Below are 19711 nucleotides of genomic sequence, written 5' to 3'. Positions count from 1 at the left end.
CGGGCGCAATTAACACCAAAGGAAAATCGGAAAAAACATTTTTAAAATTGACTTGAAATTTCCGACGTTAGACGCTAAAAACCACCAATAAAGGAAACAAAAAATTACAAACAATGACTAACTTGAGTTTAATTTCAAGGGTTAGGTGAGCTTGAGCTCTATCGAGGCCATTTTTTCATGCAGGGAGACAAAAATTGGTGGTTATTGTTCTTTATACAAAATTAAAATAAGAAATAAAACATGACTATTGTAAATTCAGCAGTGGCACCGTTGTTCTCAGTGGAACAATAAGATCGTGGTCTAAAGCTTCATATTCATATTTTGAGGGCGGGCTCAGTGTTGTCACGGTAGACACAACTAGAAAACACGAAAGCAGAACACAAGTCAATAATATTTACTATATTCCAAAACATCATCCTCCCACTCTCAATAACCACAAGTGCCCGCCACATTGCAATCCTCGTGAGAAAACATTCAAGACTATCTTTTATATTATATAGCTATTAATTGTTTGATCTGCACAACTACAGCCATGCTGATTTCAAGGTTGTAAGTTGCCTTCCTTGAAATTTGTTTATTTATTTCATGTTTGGCTAAATCTCTCGTACTTATTTTGTGTAAAAAGGATAAATCGCAAACTCTAAGTTATCTGGGTATGAAACTAGTATTTCCAGTCGTATGGAGAATCAAAATGTTAAAAAAAATATGCCTCAGAAGTTTCGTTCTATTGCAAGCTGTCTATAGAATCTTTTGGTTAGGGTAGGCTTGATTCAATATCAAAGAGATTTTCAAAACAACGCCAGAAAGATGTTACCACATTTGGTACTCATAAGTTAGTTTTTACCTAAAGTGGTTTCATAACTGTTCTTGTTTTGCTGTAGTGTTTTGTTTCTTTGCATGAATTTTCCAAAACATAACTTTTAACATCAGGATGGTTTAACTAGCCTGAACCTTTGGGTAAAATTACCTCTTTGAAAAAGCGTGGTGTGTTTTGTTCCGAGTCAATACCACGCCGCTAATAATTGAAAATAACGTTTTCTTGAGGCTTTTCATGCAAAGACTGGGTTATCACGAGGTACTGAATCAGGCACTCCTGGGACAGTTACAACAAGCAACTAACTGCTGAAACAGAATCATGCTGGTAGTGAAAAGAATAAAAGCAGATCAATAAAGTGGGCGACGAAAGAATGCAAACGAAACCACGACAGCTACAAAAATGGTGGCCGTCAACAAAAGCAAGACAATCATGAGCAACGCAGGCATTGCTGCTCCAACTTTTCATCACAAAAATATAGGTTTGTTCGCATGAGCTTCCAAATCTATACAGATTAATGAGTTTGTAAAAAGATACTATTTGATCAAATGATGGCTCTAAAGTGCTCTTCAAAAGGGAGTTATTGAACAATATTCAAACATTACAGAACTTTGTTCGCATCTGTTACTGGTGGTGTTTTGCGTTGGTACACCAAACTAACACCAAAATAGCAGCCACAAAATACTATAAGAATAAAGTGGATCTTTCTATTAATATTCTTAGCTTCTTATGCTGTGAATTCACAAGAGAGTTCAATTTACTTAAACGCTAACTGTAGTTTGGCAACCTGATCTGACTTGGATAAATTGTTTTCTCTACCCCGCCAGAGAAAATCGCGAAGGTCGATATTGTGAAAGATAGCCCGATCATTCGCCGTTGTTATGAATTTTGTTTCTGAACTTTGAACGTGCCTCTAATATGATAAGAAATCGTATGTTGAGCATGTTAATCAAACAAGAACGGTCACGAAGAATCCAACGAAGCAATGCAAGTGTATGGTCATTGGTCATAAACCATCGCAAACTTTGGCACTACTGAACAAACGAACAACGACGCATTAATTTCTTTTCAAGAGAAATATCTTTGCGACTTTGTTTAAAAGCGTGCATTCTGCCTTCCTTTATTGTTGCAAACAATCCGTGGTCCGCTGACGGCTGCGACCACTTTTAGTGACGATTTTTCTGGTTGGAACTTGTTTTCAGTGCTTTGGCCGACATTTACAAGGGTTTCCCGGCGAGTTTACATTGACAAAATTACCACTACTTCAGTTAAAACTAAACTTGAGGTACCGCCTCTCGTGAAAACAAACATTTGATGCAAAGGGGTGAGGTGGGTGTAGTTGTGTGTCGGCACGGCGGGGCGGCGGGGCGGCGGAGCGGAGGTGCGGCGGGGAGGAGGTGGGGGCAGACCATGACTGGAGGATCACTCGCTTTGAAGACAGGGTGACCGGCCTGGGGACGAGCCAATTTTGTCTACTTTCCAATGTTCAATTCGCCAACCAGGGACAGGTCTGGACATAATAAGCGCATGCGTTGAACCGGGGGGGGGGGGGTGGGGCAATTTCTAGTTCGGTTGGAAGGGACAACTTTTCTCATACGAAAGGACAACTTTACTTCATATAAACAGGCCCTTAGCCTCCTAGGAAGATTTTCTTTTGGCTGGTTACGCAAGTTGCGTCTGCTTTTGCCAAATACAAGAAAGGTGCATACGTTCATTCAACCACTCTTATGAACTTAGTTGGGATTTGTCTTATACGGGAAGAGCGTACAAAACACCCCCTCCCGACATGAAAAATTCAGTTGTTTAAACGTAAATTTGTTAAGTAAAAGAATTCCATTAACTAACGTTTTGAGTGCAAGCATTTCGTCGGAGTAACACAACGAGTAGGTCTAGTCTTAAATCTAAATGGTTATAATAGCGTGTAAACTTTCAAGAAAAAGAACCTTTATTCAATATTGTCAATAAATCGTTTCTTCAGCAAGTTGCATGACTTTTATTTTTTTTTACATATAATTACTCTATTGACACATTCTGTACAACTTTAAGAGTACTTCTATTCTTTATTTATAGGATCCCTTACTCCTGCTTTTATTTCTCTAGAATTTAAAAAGTCTACCGAATTTGATTGCTCAAATGTGAAGAAGAGGTTTATCACTGACTCAGTTTCTGTTGTACATCTAAAACGATTTCGACTAAGTCTCGACCCTTTATTAGTTTAACAAAAGAGGTCAGGTTAAAACTCCTTCTTTACATTTCAACAATGCCAAGTCCTGACTAGAATTTATTAATATTTTTTCTGATTATATAATGTTCTTTTCTAAATCAGTACTTAAATGTTTGGATACTATTAATGAAAATTTGTATGTCCACATCAGTGCGGCAGGGGCTAACACCAAGATTCACATTAAGCCTTTAAAGATGTTACTCTTCACACTAGAACGTACCTTCAGGGGAATTAAATAAAAATAATTTAGAAAAGTGAAATAAAGATCGTATTTGGATAATAAAAAATAACTTATAGCAGGAGAGTAGAAATCAGTCACGTTTCAAGCGAATCTCTGTGTTGTTTTAGCTATTGCTTTTAGTCCATACTTTATCACTTGCTTATATTGTATAATTGTTGTTACGTAGTTAGGTGTCCCCAATTAGCGTAGATTAGTATGCTACATGATTTGACACAATAATAAAGTTCTTTACTTATCTTGTGTTATTCTTCATTGTACCCAATAGAGTTGGCTGCACAGTCGATGTTTTTCAGCAACTCCATAACACCGTAAATCACTAACACTGCCCTGTTTATAACACGTCAAACTCTCCTCACTTGCTTCAATACATTTCTTGGTATGTAAGTGGTGAGAAACTGGTAGTACATCAAGACTATCCCTAAGTTGATGAGTTTCTTTATTCTCATCTCCTATCTGTTTGACATTGTATTGACACCGTACGAAGAAATAACATTTTGATCAAATCACAAAGCATGACCGAACGTTAACACATCCACCCCCTTTCCCTCGCACAAGGCCCAGCTCAAAACCAAGTTAAAAAAAAACCCATAGATTGTTTAGTCAAGATTTGCATGACATGCTACAGTAAGAACCTAATGTTACCCCTTTGATGACAAAACGTTTGCGTAAAGTACATTTCTGCGTTAAGGTTATTAAAAAAAACAGTTCAAAGTATACAGGAATATAATATACATAAGAAATGGTAGCTTTCGAAGATTTATTTCACATTGCATTATGATGTAAAGTAAAGGCTAAATTTAAAACTGACTGCCTGAGAGGGAGCGGGGAAAACGATGAACAAAATTATGACGCGTGGACTGAAACGCGTGATCTGTTAGTTAAAGCTTTTTTGTTTTTGATAATAATTTTGTTTTATTTACTTTTTACTGCCAGCTACGTTTGGCGCTACGAGTTTGATTAGTCGGTCCTACCAACGATTCTTTAATATTTAGTTTTTTTAAGCAACGGCGCTACGATGATTTTCCCGTCATTTTCGGCTTCGACGGAATTTACTTCAGTGGCAGATTGTGCAGTTGCCTTTTCTACCTCTAACACGAGATATAGCAATTTGCGACTCGATAAATCCAAAATTTCGATTTTTGGATTTTACAAACATCGCCAGTGCCTCAATCTTGTCCGCGCCAGATTATCTCGACCAAAATAATCTTGATATTGGCAAGTTTTACACTGTAAACTTCTTAATGGAACTCGTTAGCTTTTTTGTGCCTCTTTAACCATGCCGGTTTCACCACCTCAAACAACGATACTGCACATTTTCGGCACTTTTACACTGTCTGCCTTGGAAGGAAGATGATCTGTATTGAAGATCGTATGCACACTTATAAGGCGCCAGTCCTGAGGCAACTCCTAAAGTTGTTGAGTCAGCTCCATGGAAGTACAGATGTTGCAAGTTATCATTTGTCTTCATAACATTCCTTAACAATCCACACTTTTCTTCCATTGAACAACAAAATATCAGTTGGCTGAGTGGTATAGAGCCGCGATTCACGAAATATCTGCGGTTTTTGAACGTGGTTTAGCCCGAAACCAACTGATGGCAAACATGATAAGCAGGTCTATAACTTCCAGTAATGTGATGAAACTAGCACCTAACACAAGGCCGAGCTGACCACCCGCGTCACCTGAGAAAAAAATAAAAAATAAATAAATGTCCAACTGCTTTCAAACTTTCTAGTCGAACAAGGGGTAGAAATATGTAAAAAAAATTCTCAACCTCATTGACAAAAAAACCCTAGGAGACATCGTTTCGTGCGCCCCTGGACTGTGGAATAAATAACCATCGGACATAAGATCGATAAAAAGCTACGATCTTTTTAAACGAACAATTAAGACATACTTGTTAAAGAAAGCATTTGCGTGTTACAGCTAGAGCCTCTTTTAGGGGCCATGACTTCCACGAATTTTAGTTTTAGATTTAGTTTTTTTAATCTTGAGTTTTCGATTTTTATACTAGGAAAGTTTTTAATTGTATTTTTATATATCTTCATATATATTTGTAAATTTGTTTGTTTGTTTTTTTCTTCTTTTTAAGTTTTAAATACTTGATGTAGGCGCATTTGATCAATTCTATGCTATTTGCGCGAATAGTATTAAATATTATATTATTATTATTATTATTATTATTATTATTATAACAAAAAATAATAATCAGTAATAACGGTTTCGAAATAAAACCATCGGTGTAATGGACATGACTAATTCCGCTTACTCAACCCAGTATATAGTTAGGACTGTGACATCAGGGCAGGGCCGTAGCCAGACGTTTGGCATAGACGAGGCAAACGTTCTGAGTTTCAAAGCGCACGTCCCAGCTTAGCTGGGGTCTAGAAAGAAACCTATTGAACAATTCATCTAGAAGCTCTTAGACACCATTGTTAGCAAATAATAGCGAGGGTAATGGCTTCAGAAAAATCAATGTCATTATTAATTAGTGAATTACTTTAGTCTCTAAGTTTGGAGGCCAAGCAAGCGCTTCGTCTTGCCATTTGCTAGTTAGAGCATTGAGGGTCCAAAGGGTTAAATGTGAGACGTGTAATCATCTAGTTTTATAGTATAAAAACAAGCCAATCGTCTAGCACGCATTTCACTTACCTACTAATCTGAAGAATCCATAAGAAGGAGTTTGCTCGAAAATGTCAACTCTTAGTTCGCTGAAGAATAACGATAACACCACATAGTAGTCTCTGCAACAAGAGAAATTAACAATGATCTATTACTGAATTAATTAGTCAGCAGTGAATCTACTATGTGAGGCACCTCCAATTTTAACCAAGCACCAAAGTTGTGAAACATTGGCCAACATAACGAAATATAATTTCTTTCACTGCTCGTTTGATTACACTGCGATAGATAAAGAAAAATACTAAAAGAAATAATAAATATATTTCTTTAAAATGCCACTTACAACATAAACTGAACCTTGCCCTCTGTGGTATTGGGCATGTTCTTGGCTCGTGTGAGATTCTTGTACCTCGCTAACGGCAAAAGTTTTTGAGGTACATACAGAGTATGGGATAGCTGGGATTCATAAGAGACCTTCTCACAATCAACTGGACAATCGACTGGGCTGTTATTGTTGGACAATTCGTATGCCTCTGAAAGTTAAAGTGAGAAAGAAATGATTAAGTGTTGCCATGGTAACCACGTGCAGTACCTTGCTGCATTCTGACCCCTGGCTGAAAAATGATACATGCTGGCCTGAGTGTGAGTCATTGTGGTCTATGTACGCTATGCTTCAAGGACGTTGACAAGTTAAAACGTCGGTATATACATTTGTTTACAATTAGCTGCATTATCTATGTATGGTATTTTTTTGACATCTGCCTTTTATACCATGCCATAGAAAATACAGCCAATCGCGGAAAGCCGTTGTATCGACGGTATTCAACCCCCTTCCCATTGCGCTCCTGCCGTTTGTGCGTATTTTCTTGGCTGGTATAAAGTAACACTTTGTGGTTCTTGTTCCCACTTCACTTGTTTTGCTCCACTCCTAAAGGCTCGTGTGTATACCGAGAATACGTGGGTCAGTCACCCGTTGCATAACTAGTATATATACGTTTCAACTTGTAAACACCTTTGAATTGATAATAGGTACAGAGTATCTGAAACATGTCTTCAAAAGTCAATGAAATGTGGTATTTTTCTTAAATGTGTTATTTCGTTTCGTTTTTCAAAAAACTTTACAATATTTACAACAATAATTTACAATTGGATTAATAAGCCTCTTGTTGCTTTTCGGAAGACTTTTTCACCGGTCAGAAATGATTAAATACATGAGAAATAACACAAACTTTAAGGCTAAGAGCAAGACGTTCTAAGGGCATTGCATAGTCCCAATGATTAATGACACGTGATATTTTGGCCGCGTGATACGTATACTAATTTTGAGAGCGAAATCGTACATCTTTCAGCGTTCGTAAATTTGTCAATTTTAATCGTAGATGTCTCAGACTTTGGAATTGTGCATTTCTATGCCGAAAAAAGTTGTCTTCTTAGGCCCTGTAAGGATTTAAGTTAGCAAGTACTGAATAATTATAAGAATTTTTTAAAATTAAAAGTGATCTGAAAAGTTGTCCTTTAACAATCCCTTCTTCCTTCTAAATACACAATTGAAAAAACGGGCAGTTACTTACCCCAAGCCGGCCACATGCAATCCAGAGTACGGTTTAATGAGCACACGGTGTAATTATCCTTCGTTTCTACGAAAAAAAAGGAGCAGGTAGTTGTATTTAATGACAAAAACAAAGCAACAGTCTTCTATAGCTGTCGAAATGCCAAAAACCAAATCAAATGCGGGGCATTAATAACTACAAGAAATTAAACCAATCTCCAAGCTAAAACATGCAACTGGTGTTGAGGGAGGGGAAAATTCGACATTCGTTGTTAATATTTAATCTATCTTTGTAGTGCGGTGCAGTTACATTTTTTCCGGAAAAATCACGTATTGACTGTTCCCATCAGTAGGTAAATACAGTTAATATCTCACCTGGCATGAACCAACCTCTGCAGCCGCATTTGTTAGTGACGTACTTGGTCATTCCTTCCAGGTAACATTTGTTGCGGGAATATTCCGGAAAATAGTCCAGACTTTTCCCGCTACAGTTCGTGCTAAAAGGTTCTTTAAGGTTTTTAAGCTGGGAAAACAGATATATATCAAGTTAAAAAACACAACAGAGCTTCAAAATTTGTTGAAGCTTGTTATATTACAAAGTCATCACAAATTTGCGACAAATCAAAATTTAAATTTTACAAAACTCTTTTAAAGAATTCCGATTTCACAAAATTTGGCCAGTGGTTTTTAAGTTTGTAATTGTAATCTTCTAATTGTAACTGTAATTCTCAATGATGGCAATTATCTACTTGACGAGTATTCTGTTATTTTCCGATCAAAAATATAGTAGCATGAAATATATAAAAGTCGAACCAAAAAACGTCACGTTGCTTAGACACAACGCTGCGTAGGGCCGCGGGCTCATGAGTCTTGGAGACAAGGTACTACTCTGAAGAAAATTATAAGTGGAGTGGACTCGGGAGACTCGGAATGGGAAAAAAAGCTCTTCTTTGCCACGAGACAGCCATGGGAAAAGTATTCACCAGGCTAGTGGCTCACATCTTCTGGCTCCTTACTCCGGTTTCCGTGGCTTTAAGGAACTAAAATTACTTTCCCCACTAGATGGGATAGTTAATCTTTTCTTGTTAGGTTGTGCCAAAAATTCGCTAGTGTAATTCATATGTCTGAGTCAGAGAGGCACTGCGAGACTAGCGACCGGTCTTTTATTTAATTTCTAAGGTCACCTTTTTTGTTTTCAACTAGAGCATTGGTGTCATAATAACCCCGCCTCGCGAACATCACTGAAAATTTCATAATTTTTAAACAAAAGCCCTGTTTTGCTTTATATTTAACCTTAAGAAAGCATACGGATTTATTTGACTCCAGAAAGTCCGTCAAAACAGTGAAACATAAAAACATAACGACAGGTATTTTATAAACAAGTTAAGTAGCACCAAAACAATTTTATTACAAGGTTCATTGCTTACAATAACTTTGAATATTGAAATAATGAATATCATATCCCACTAATAACAAAAGAGAGGTGCTAAATGTGACGAAGAAGTATTCATTTTTAGAAAAATGTTTCTCCCTATACGTATCACACCTTTTTCCTTGTTAAACAGGAAGAATAAATCATCTTTGTTATGAGCTTTTTTCGTTTATTTTTCTTGTCGGGTTAAATATAACAAAAAGAGGCTTCCGCAGACTGCACGAGGAAAATACGGATTAAACCTCTCTTTTTTTGTGAAATACTTTTCGGAGAATACACTTTTAAGAAAAGCGCTTTACAAGAAATTGTCGCGTCTGGCGACAGAGAGTAGAGCTAATATTTCCAACGCAAGAGTCATTTCTAATTAATGCGTTCTTAAACGAATCTCTTTTATTCATTAATATGTCAACTTGCATGGAAATATGAAGCTATCAGCAGGGAATTCTAGATTTTTAAGATATTGAGCACCAAAACAAAACGAACTCTCGCCGTGTAAAACTCATAAACCAAAAAGAAAATTAAAACATGCCAAAGTCATCAAATTAAAGTAAAATTTTAATATTCGACAAACCTACATTATAAAAAAACTCGTCAATATAGAGAATCTTGTTAGGAATCATCTAATTTCTATTTTGTCTAATTCTAATAAGTTTTTTGCGGATTTTTAGATATTAGTCTTACACAAATTCGGAAATAAACGAAAGCATTACGGTGAAATAACCCTAAAAACATCCGACTATTATCTGATTTCTGGACAAAGATCTGATTTTCGCAGAATGTTATAACAACACAAAGCCTTTAAGACACAATGATTTGCTATACTTGCTGCGTTTTGCAATTAACGCTTTTAGTAAGGTAAAAATAGATTTTAAAAGCTATATTGTATTTTCAGAGTAAAACAACCAGAGCAATAATTTTAAGAGCTCGCGTTCATTTGCAAAGAAAAAAGTCATTTCGGCTAAACACGAAAGACATTTAAGCTAAAATTGATGCGATTTTAAGAGAAATTTTCAAGTGACAAATTTCATTCATAGAATACAATAGGATGCGATAAAATTGTGCAGTTATCTTAAGTGGAAGATAACATTTAAGTATCTAACGAACAGGAAACTAAATGTAATGGTCAAAGAGAAAATTGTTTCTCATCGAACTTGCGGTGATGCGGCAAAAAAATTACATGCAAAAAAATTTGCCACAGATTCCACCCTCGTAAAATTTTAATGTCTGCGGTGAAGCTATATTCGTCGAATGCGTCATTCAAAACAGAAACTCCGTTCGCAATTTGTATACGAATGTTCAATCGCGAATGCTACTGCGATAAGCAAGATGCAATTCGCAAAAAAGACTAGGAAATTGTCACGTACACAGAAAAAACCAAAGTCATCGAGCCGAAAGCCGACATTAATTCGCTACCTGTTTTATTGTGTGACGAAAAAATACAAAAGCCGTAAAAACCAAAGCGGGCTTTTAACAATAAATTTACCATTCATTTGAATTTGATGATTTAATTTGTTTGCAGTGGACCAACCGATGCGCGGCGAAGGCAAAATAATTGCCCTTGTTCTAGCCTTCAAAACACTCAGCGTGTTATTAAATCCTTTAAAACTACTGCTTCATTCGTAGTGATAACATATATCTAGGTTTCTATTCTCCCTGTGTAGTAACTCCTTATCTTCACAAAGGGAAGTCATTCTAGACCGATCGAAATCCATATCTTGCTAATAAAAAATGAAAATTACAACGTATCCAAAGAAACAGTAAAAAGTTCGTTTTTCAATGAAATAAGTTGCAACCGAGGAAACTGAAGCTTGTCGTTCGTATTAAATGCGCGCTAATTCTCTGATTGAATTTCTCGTTGCGTTGATGAAAAATGAATAAGTTGGTTGATTGTTTGATTAACACGCATAAACACAGAAGAAGCTCTTCAGAAAGAAAACGCAAAACCTATCGCCTTCGAAAGAATCGCATTAAATACAACAGGACAAAAGCCTTTAGTTATTCCAAATAAAAACAACGCATAATTCCTTCGCTTGCTAAGGCATAACGACAAATTTCATGAGGGAAATCTTCCCTAAAGTAGCTCCAGGCATACAAAATAAAATCGCCTAAGCCTCAGATGTCAAATGCTTTGTAGGGGAGTCTGTAATACAAAACAAGACTACGTGAGTTTAACGATTAAAAACCTCAGAAACTCTTATGAAATCGTGACAGCGCTCGCACGCAAACTGTAGGGGTTGAGTGCAAGGCCAAAACAAAACAACAGAACTTAAACTTAAACATGGCCGCAAAAAAAGAAATAAAATAAAATTACCTTTTGCTTTTTCATGTCAACGAAAGTCACGTAACCCGGTGGAACATGAAATCCCACTCTCTTCAAAGGCAGTTCGTCCTGTTGATGAAGAATAACTTTAACTCCACTACCACCGAAAGTTTTGCCTTCTTCCAAAGGATGCGTGTTCAAGACCATATGTACTCCGTATATCGTGCCGACGTTATCCGTTTCCATAAGCGGGCGGCTACCAACACCCGAGTTTAACGTGTAGCAAGTATGACCGGCGGAAGACAGGAACAGAGTAAAGTTTCTACTATCGCATGGTATCGCTTTACTGGGCATATATCCTCTCTTCAAAGAACAAGAAATTAAAATGTCGTCTAGGATCGAGAAAGCCTTTTTAAGCACATCGTTCATCGTGGGTTCTGAATTCTTCCCCTTGGAATTCGGGCCAGTGCCATAATCGCGTTCCCACTGAAGGCTTGAATTGCTGAGTATAGTTTTTCTAATGTCGCGCAGATCACAAATGGACATCGCCGGAAGTCTTATTTTATCCGGGTAATCAACAGTAGCAAGTGTGCTAAACGGATATTCAAAATACTGTGTGATACTTTCTTTGACCTCCCTGAAAAACACTCCACCTGCGACTAACAGAACGGTGACCCAAATAATTTTCCGCCAAATCGACTTGGTGTCGAACACATAGTGCAAACCATGTAAAGTGTTGTGAAGCAGGTAGTATTCCCATACACGATTAATCCTTCGTTTGCGTTCACTCTCAACGGTTTCAACGGAATCATCGCCAGATAAACACGGTGCGGTTTCCTGTTCCTCCGCGTTATCATGTTGATGCGAGAAGCCGTTGGGTAGCGGTTCTAACTCTTCCGTAACTTTATCGTGTTCGAAGGACGAAGCATCGTCAGCAATTTTCCTTCGACGCGATGGTGACTGGCAGGTACAGAATTTCGAAGTCATTTGCTCGTCGTGGAGTGCATTGCACTTTTAAAACGCATTATTCACCTAGCTAACATTGGAACTCTGTTTTCCCAGCGTGCTCGCCTGTGCTTGTTGCAACGGCAAAGGTAAGAACAGGCAACCTCGTTAACTCTGAAATGCCAAACAACAAGGCACGATCTGATGTGCCACGAAAAATCAAGCCCAGCTTACAAAACAGATAACATCTTTTAAACGCTTCAAAATGCAGAGCATTTTTGATTGAGCGAAAATTACTTTTTATCTCTAACACGTCACGGTTTACAGCTCAAACGTTTCACAATTTTCACCAAGACACCTGTCGCTACTCGGGAGAGCTGCTGCAATTCATTATTCAACAAGAGAACGCTATCTATTATAATTCCGAGACCGGCCACTCACATCAGCCCATCATTGTTTCCCTACCAGTGTTGATAAAAGTATGTTAATTTTGCTTCGCTGGAGGCGACACGGACTTAAACACGAAACACAGAATTCATCGCCTGTAATATAACGCTTTTATGACTTTTACCAAGAAAGCCTTTTGAGCATTTCAAAATACCTGGCGCGACAAATGTTTTCGTGTAAGAGAATCTACAATATTTCTTATAAACAAAGCAAGTCTGCGTATAGACTTCTAATTGGGCAAAGTATCGTCTGGTTCGCTACTAACATGCAAATTTCCTCGTATTTTCCCGCCAATCTTTATTTATCGATTGTAAACATATTTTTTTCTAGTTTATCACAGCAGAACCTTTGGAAAAACAGAGAACCCGTAAGATTTTATTAATTAAACGCCTTTTCCACCTTTTCCTCCTACGGCGTTTGCAATTCTGTTGCCGTCGGTCATCTATATATTTTGTTTTTACAATTTGTGCGTGGGCTAGCTTTTCATGTAAGCATTTTTCCACTTCGCAATAAATTCATCGCCGTATAATCCTAAAACGGAAATATGATTGAAAAAGATTGATTCTTTAAGGGGAAACTGAAATCATTTATTACATGCTTAATCAAATTAGCAAAACTATAAATTTTAGTGTCTACCAAACACAAAACTCGAGTTCCGGCAAAATTGGAATTTCGCACAAACACAAAGAAGGATTCGCACACAAATAGACGTCCATTCATTGAATTTCCTGACTTTTCAAAGCAACGCGAAAACATTCCGCTAATTGGTTTCAGCAATTTCTCTCGGGGCAACTGGGGAAAGAAAAGAATCCAAAGTTGTTTTTGTGATAAAACCTTCAAACTACATTGCGGCTAACCACGGCTATACTCATTTGTCTTGAAACCGAAAAAAGAAGTCCTAAGGATGACAACAAGGGATTTGAAACACCGAACGAGACCATAGGATGTCTCCATTGCCCCATGGGGTGCGTTAAATGAGATTCCAGCCCATATAGTGACCGGTTTATACAACAGGTATTCCATTCAAACGTCTTTTTATCGAACCTGTTCCGCACGGTTTGTTGAAAAAAAAAAATAATAATAATAAAACATGCAGTTTGAAAAAAAATGAAGGCAAAACTGATTGGCAACCAAAACTATTCTTTCGATTCTCTGGCTCGAAGCCTAGGGACTGCCTTCAAAAAGATAAATTCTCGAATAAGAGAAACTCAAAACAAGCCCTGTATAATGTATTTGGATATATTTCATGGCCGTAACATTAGCTTAACAGCGTGAAAATTCGCCGGTTTTCTAGAATTACAGCAACATCTTTTGAGCCACAACAACACTGAAGGCTTTTTACGCAATTTGAGATAACGAGGATCAAAACAAAGATCATTTGATCGATGAATTTACTTTATTTTTGGCGCAGAAGCTGAGAAATAGATTGAGAAGCGAAATATTCAGCTGCGAATTGTTAATAACAATTTGGCGACCTCAGCAAGAAACTTCCTAACGGGTACCCTCGATAACACAGGGCTAACACAGATGAGGAAACAAGACCAAAGTAAACTTTTAATTTGAGTTTCACAATTTCGTGCGAACTCGAGTACATTCGCTGTCACTTTTAAGGTTTTTCCCCCGAAATACAGATACATTAGGGTGCTTAGAGTAATTGACTCTGAACACAATTGAGACAATTCGTCGAAGCGTTTTAGCACACAGCAAAAACGGATTAACACTGTGGAAAACAATTCTCAAATTAAAAAATAAATCTTGCTTATCACCTATGTAACTAAGCAATCTTATTCCGCACGAGATATGTGGCGATTATCACTTAAGTGCAAGCGACGATGAAATAAAAACAAATGGCATTCTAAAAACACTCAAAATTAAATTTTCAGCGAGCACACAAAAATAGAACGTATTGGTCGCATTAACATAACAAAATAACCGGGTCGTTTGACAACATAATAACTTTGAACATCCCCTTAATTATTGCTGTGTGGTTCGCATTTTTGGCAGAAGTCAACTGAGCTGAAATACCCATGTTAAGACCGAACGGTCGTGATATTTCGCCAAACTGTACCAAAATTATCCTTAAAGGTATTTTACGAAGCCAGATCAAAGAACGGGTCTTTTTAATACCTCAGTGTTAACGATGCTCACCCACGGCGACAGGATAAGGTGACTTTTAAACGGGAATTGTCGTGTGGCTATCATGAAGTAGTACGTCGCATTCGTAGTGTGCACACGGGAGCTGTGCCACGTGACAGCAGAGATATCGATATAGCGGAAGAGGAAACGTATAAAGACGTGGGGGGGGGGGTAGAAATAAGGTCTGGGCACCGTATAATGGTGCTCTCGCATTTTTTTGAGGCATCAGAGAAATAAACATCGTTCAGATTTTAAGAGTATGTGTGGGAATGGAACTGTATTAGAATCCTCACCCTCCCCCCCCCCCCCCCCCAACCACCCGGTATAAGAATTTCGGCGGATGTTTGCTTTATAACTTGCCACTGGGTGGAGCCTGTTTAGTTATATCTTCGTCTGAGAAGGCAACCTTTCCTGGTGCTATGATCAGCAGGACAGGATAGTAGCATAAAGGAGAGGATTTCTTCTAAAGAAACGACTTCTGAAAAGACGAAAGCTTTGTTTGAAAAGTACAAGACAACAATGAGTAGACTGATTGCATTGAATACGGCCACTTCTTCGAAAAGGTTCCCAAGGAAAGAAATCGGAAGTAAAGGAAAGGCCAGTGTGATACCTGCCCCATCATCCTGTTACGCATCGTTTGAAGCCCGACAAAGTTAGGGTCGTCTATGATTGAGCTTTTAAGTTCGGAGAGATCTCCTTAAATCGCTAAAGTAACAGGCGCCGGATCGGACGAACGAGTTAGTGGGTGTCTTAAGTAGGTGGGTAGGTTCAGACAAGAAACTGTTGGAGTGGTAGTTGACATCGAGGGCATGTTTCATCAAGTGTAAGTGGAACCTAAAGACTGTGAAGCGATAAGATTTTTATGGTGGCCTAATGAAGACTTATCTCGTGAACTGGAAGAGTATCGAATGGTTAAACAATCTGTTTGGAGCCACTTCTCCCCCAAGTATTCCAATTTTTGTTAGAAGGAAGATCGCAGAGTTGCATGACAGGGGGTCTAAGGAAGAGGTACTTGAAACAGTGAAACGCAATATGTACGTGGACGACATGATGAAGTCGAAAAGCATCAACTAAGGAGCCAAGTGATGTATTTTTGAGTCAATTTATAGTAGATGATTATTACATAGCATGTTTACGTGTATTAAAAAAGCTTGTTTTATAATCTTATCGTTGCTATTTGTAACGTTGGCCGAAGAACCAACCAATGAGCTTCTTACAATGGGTAGTTTTGTTTAACAAAGATGATAAGACAATATTGGACAACGCCGCCAGCTTTAGATCTTAAGTGGAACACAGAAGAAGAAAAGTTTCTCTGCAAGTCTTAGAGAAGATCCTTCAAATTGTTAATCAGCAACCCATGACACGCAGAGGAATGTTATTAGCTGTGTACTCTCTCTTTGATCCTCTGGATTTCATTGCACCACACATCATGAAAGCTAAACTGCTGTTGCAAGCCCTTAGCAGAAAGAATAGAGAGCTTAAGCACCAGACTGTGGTGATATCACGAACGTCAACTGGAAGTCTCAAGAACTAGATCATGCCCGCATACTGCGTATGTCAACGCGTTTTCGTGCTCAAGTCGCAGACGCAAGAACGCGAGTTTTGAGGTTCAAGGGAGAACGTGGAGCAGTGCGAACGTATAATGTGAGTCATCTGCAATTTTTTTTGGATTGTTAGCATTGGGTAAACCATATTAAAGAAGAAAAATATTTTAACACTTTTAATTTGGGTTTCAGATTGGACTGACACTTAATTCTTCGCACTTGACGAGTCAAACATGCAAGCTGAGAAACAGAGTGCAACAAATCTTCCCGCCAATTTAAGTGAACTTATAGTAAATAATAAAGATGGTAAATTTTAAGCTCGGTAATAAATAATGAGATCAGATGTTCTACATGACACGAGCATGGGACAAAGAAAAATTCTGAGTCCCCGACGGGAATCGAACCCATGGCCTCCCAGATACAGGTATCTGGGAGCTGGTGTTACAGATACTATGTTAACTGCTGCAAATTTTGTTGAAGAACATGAACATCATTCTGTTCTAAATGTAGCACCAGCTGAAGGCAACAAACCTATAAGTGTCTTCAGAGATAAATATTCTGAAGAATTAGCTTATCCTGGAATTTTTTTAGGTGAAAAACGACCAGATAACAACAAAAGACTGGTACCTGTTTATTACAGTCAGATTTGTAAATCTGAAGTTAAACGATCAGATAGAAGGGCTGCTGCATGTGTAGAGAACTTGTTCTTTAAAGCCAAGAAACTTCAGATGAAGAGTTTGCTTGGACAATCACAAATTGCATTAAGGAAATGTAAAGGAAATCACAGATAGATAGATAGATACTTTATTAACGTGAAATAATCTTAGCTTTACGGCTAGTTTACAGTTATTTCACGAAATTAAAAACTAAAATCTAAATTAATTAAAATATATACAATATAAAAATGCTAGCTACTATAGATAATAAATTAACATGATTAAAAATATAAAAAATTAAAACACCCTTGATTGATTAATATCGCTATAAAAAGTCCTAAAAAATAAAAATAAATTTAAAACGTTAAATTTCGAATGTTGCGTATAAAATCTTTGGTGCCAGCTAGGCAGCGTATGTTCTCGGGAAGTCCGTTCCATTGCTTAGCGGCGTAATAACTGAAACGTTTAAGTCCGTATTTGGTACTATTTGCCTTAGGTAATGTCAAGACATTTGCACTCGAATTGTACTGCTCCTTCTCACATTTATGAGACGACCAATTTTTACAGGGGCTCTGCCCAGAAAACAGCTGTTATGGTAAAATGTCTGATCTACGGGTTTTAATGTGTTAAGACTATCACTTAAAAATCTGATATTGTAAATTATCTTTATAAATTAATCTAGTGCACGCTCAAACTTTTTCTAGCTTGTTAGCGTTTCTGTCCCGCAGTGGTGCCAGACTTGGCTGAATAAGTAAAATAAGGGAAAATAAAGGCGCGGTAGAGTGCTCTGGTCTTACAAGGAATTTTTACCTATTCAGGGCATTCACTTTCCTCCTACTTTACGAAAATCCGCGATGTGGGCATCAAACTTGAGCCTGTTATCTAGTGTAACACCTAAAATTTGATTTCTTTAGAAATGGGAATTCTTTTATCCACACATTTAATTTCATATCATAATACTTTTCCCACAAAGAGCCTGGTACTTTTCAGATTCGCTTTCATCCCATTTTGCTGGAACCAATGCAAGTCTTACAATCACTAAAAGCCACTAAAAGCTGGAAGTTAAAGCAAAAGGTGCTTTAGAGAAATTAGTAAATTGAAGGCTTTAAGATTTTGAAAATTAGAGGTAGTCCTCAACTTTCAAACAAAGAGAATTTTTGCTTAAGGCAGTTAGGCCCTGCATCATTATTTTGTAGTTTTTCGGCTGCAGAAAAATACTCATTTAAAAACTTGGCTTTTAAAAAAATTAAATATAATTGGGAGGAGAAGTGTAGATTGATAAAATCTGTCCTGTTACATGTGCCAGAATTTGATTACCAAATAAGTCAATTCATTACCATTTTCTTTTGAGTGAAGTCGCACCATTAGGTATAATAGGTGACTGGTTTTACAGAGTAGAATAAAAGGCTGCCTCTCATTATATGCTAGGCAGTTTAGTTACGTTGAATGGCCTTTAAGTGTCTGTATTTTCAATTTAAAAAAAATCTGGGGTTCATGCGCTGCTGACTAAAATCTGTTCTTTCTCTGTAACTGTCTTTTATCTTCACTTTTCATAATTAACACAAGAAAGTGAACATCAGGGCATGTGAAGCTAAATAAAAAAAAGAGGCAATTCTAAAGGAGACATCAACTATCATATCAAAGATTTCTTCACCACCAGAGAGTCGACCTTTTGAAGCCCATTAGTGACATCAAAGAAATGGAAGATGATTGTGAGGAAATATTCACGCTCTCTCTTGAAAAATATCACACCGACCAAACACTTGAACATGTAATTAGCAGATTTTGCTGCATGGTACAACTTCTAATAAGCCATTTGTGAAAAAAACATTTAACATGGTGTCGACAATCTCCCATTAGAAGCATGCAGTGATCACGAAAATGATGACGAAGACAAGGCATTTGATAACCCTGATCCCCCAAAATGTAAAAAGCGAGCAAAGGCAAGAATTATTAGAACAGTCTGCTATAAAAAGAACTAGATCCTGAGAAACACTATAGAGAATTGATTATGTTGTTTACATCATGGAGAAATGAAAATACTGACTTGATTAAAAATTGTTCCTCATATCGACAGTACTTCTCACTCGTTAAAGATAAGATAGCAAACCAAATGAAGCAATATGTAATGTGTAGCGATGATCTAGACAAAATTCAAGAACATTTAAGCAAAACTGAGGACAATAACGAATATGCACTGATAGCACCTATCACAGAACACACAGAGAATGCAGACGAGGTTGTGGGAGTGAAGGACTTACACATAATTTTAATGAAAGTTATGAATTGTCAGATGATATTGGAATTCCATCATCAATTTCACCTAGTGACCAACTCATTTTAAATGAACTTCCTGATGAGCAATACAGGGACATGGTCCAAATGCTAAACAAAGAACAGAAAGAATTTTTCTATCACACATTACATCTTATAAAAAATCAGATAAGCCATTTTGCAACTTTCTTAGTGGAGGGGCAGGTGTTGGCAAATCACACCTTACTAAAGCACTTTACCAAGAAGCATTAAAGTTTTACAACAGTAGAGCAGGTAATGACTTTCATCAAATTAATTTGTTATTACTAGCTCCCACTGGTAAAGCAGCCTATAACATAAAAGGTAACACAATACACAGTGCTCTAGCAATACCAGCCAATCAGTCTCTGAAGAATTAAAACATCTTGATTCAAGCAGACTAAACACTATCAGATCCCATATAGGAGGCATCAAGTTAATATTCTTGGATGAAATATCAATGGTAGGAAATTCTATGTTTAATATACAGATAAATAGTCGACTTAAAGATATCAAGGGAAGCAAAGAGGACTTTGGTAACGTCAGTAT

At 37.4% G+C, this 19711-nt stretch overlaps 1 protein-coding gene across 1 annotated transcript; it reads right to left on the bottom strand.

Annotated features, from left to right (window-relative positions):
* Positions 1 to 3571: 3571 nt before the first annotated feature.
* Positions 3572 to 15124, bottom strand: LOC144642494 (acid-sensing ion channel 3-like). Its single transcript, XM_078501454.1, has 7 exons — positions 11194 to 15124; positions 7826 to 7973; positions 7473 to 7538; positions 6245 to 6434; positions 5932 to 6023; positions 4119 to 4961; positions 3572 to 4086 (listed from the first exon to the last, which is right to left on the bottom strand). Exons 1-6 carry the CDS (start codon positions 12127 to 12129, stop codon positions 4825 to 4827), a joined length of 1569 nt encoding a protein of 522 aa, XP_078357580.1. The 5' UTR covers positions 12130 to 15124; the 3' UTR covers positions 3572 to 4086; positions 4119 to 4824.
* Positions 15125 to 19711: the final 4587 nt, after the last annotated feature.

Source organism: Oculina patagonica, chromosome 2 (genome assembly GCF_052425735.1).
Source record: "Oculina patagonica isolate OP01 chromosome 2, crgOcupat, whole genome shotgun sequence".
Taxonomy (NCBI): Eukaryota; Metazoa; Cnidaria; class Anthozoa; order Scleractinia; family Oculinidae; genus Oculina; species Oculina patagonica.
This window is presented reverse-complemented; position numbering and strand designations above follow the sequence as displayed.

Bases quoted from the DNA above. Each gene is read 5' to 3' on its own strand.
- LOC144642494 (XM_078501454.1), bottom strand. From the start codon at position 12,129: ATGACTTCGAAATTCTGTACCTGCCAGTCACCATCGCGTCGAAGGAAA. The intron at 6,435-7,472 runs GTAAGTAACTGC...TTTAACTTTCAG, and splicing joins TTGCATGTGGCCGGCTTGGG to AGGCATACGAATTGTCCAAC. The intron at 4,962-5,931 runs GTAAGTGAAATG...TTTTTTTCTCAG, and splicing joins TGGATTCTTCAGATTAGTAG to GTGACGCGGGTGGTCAGCTC.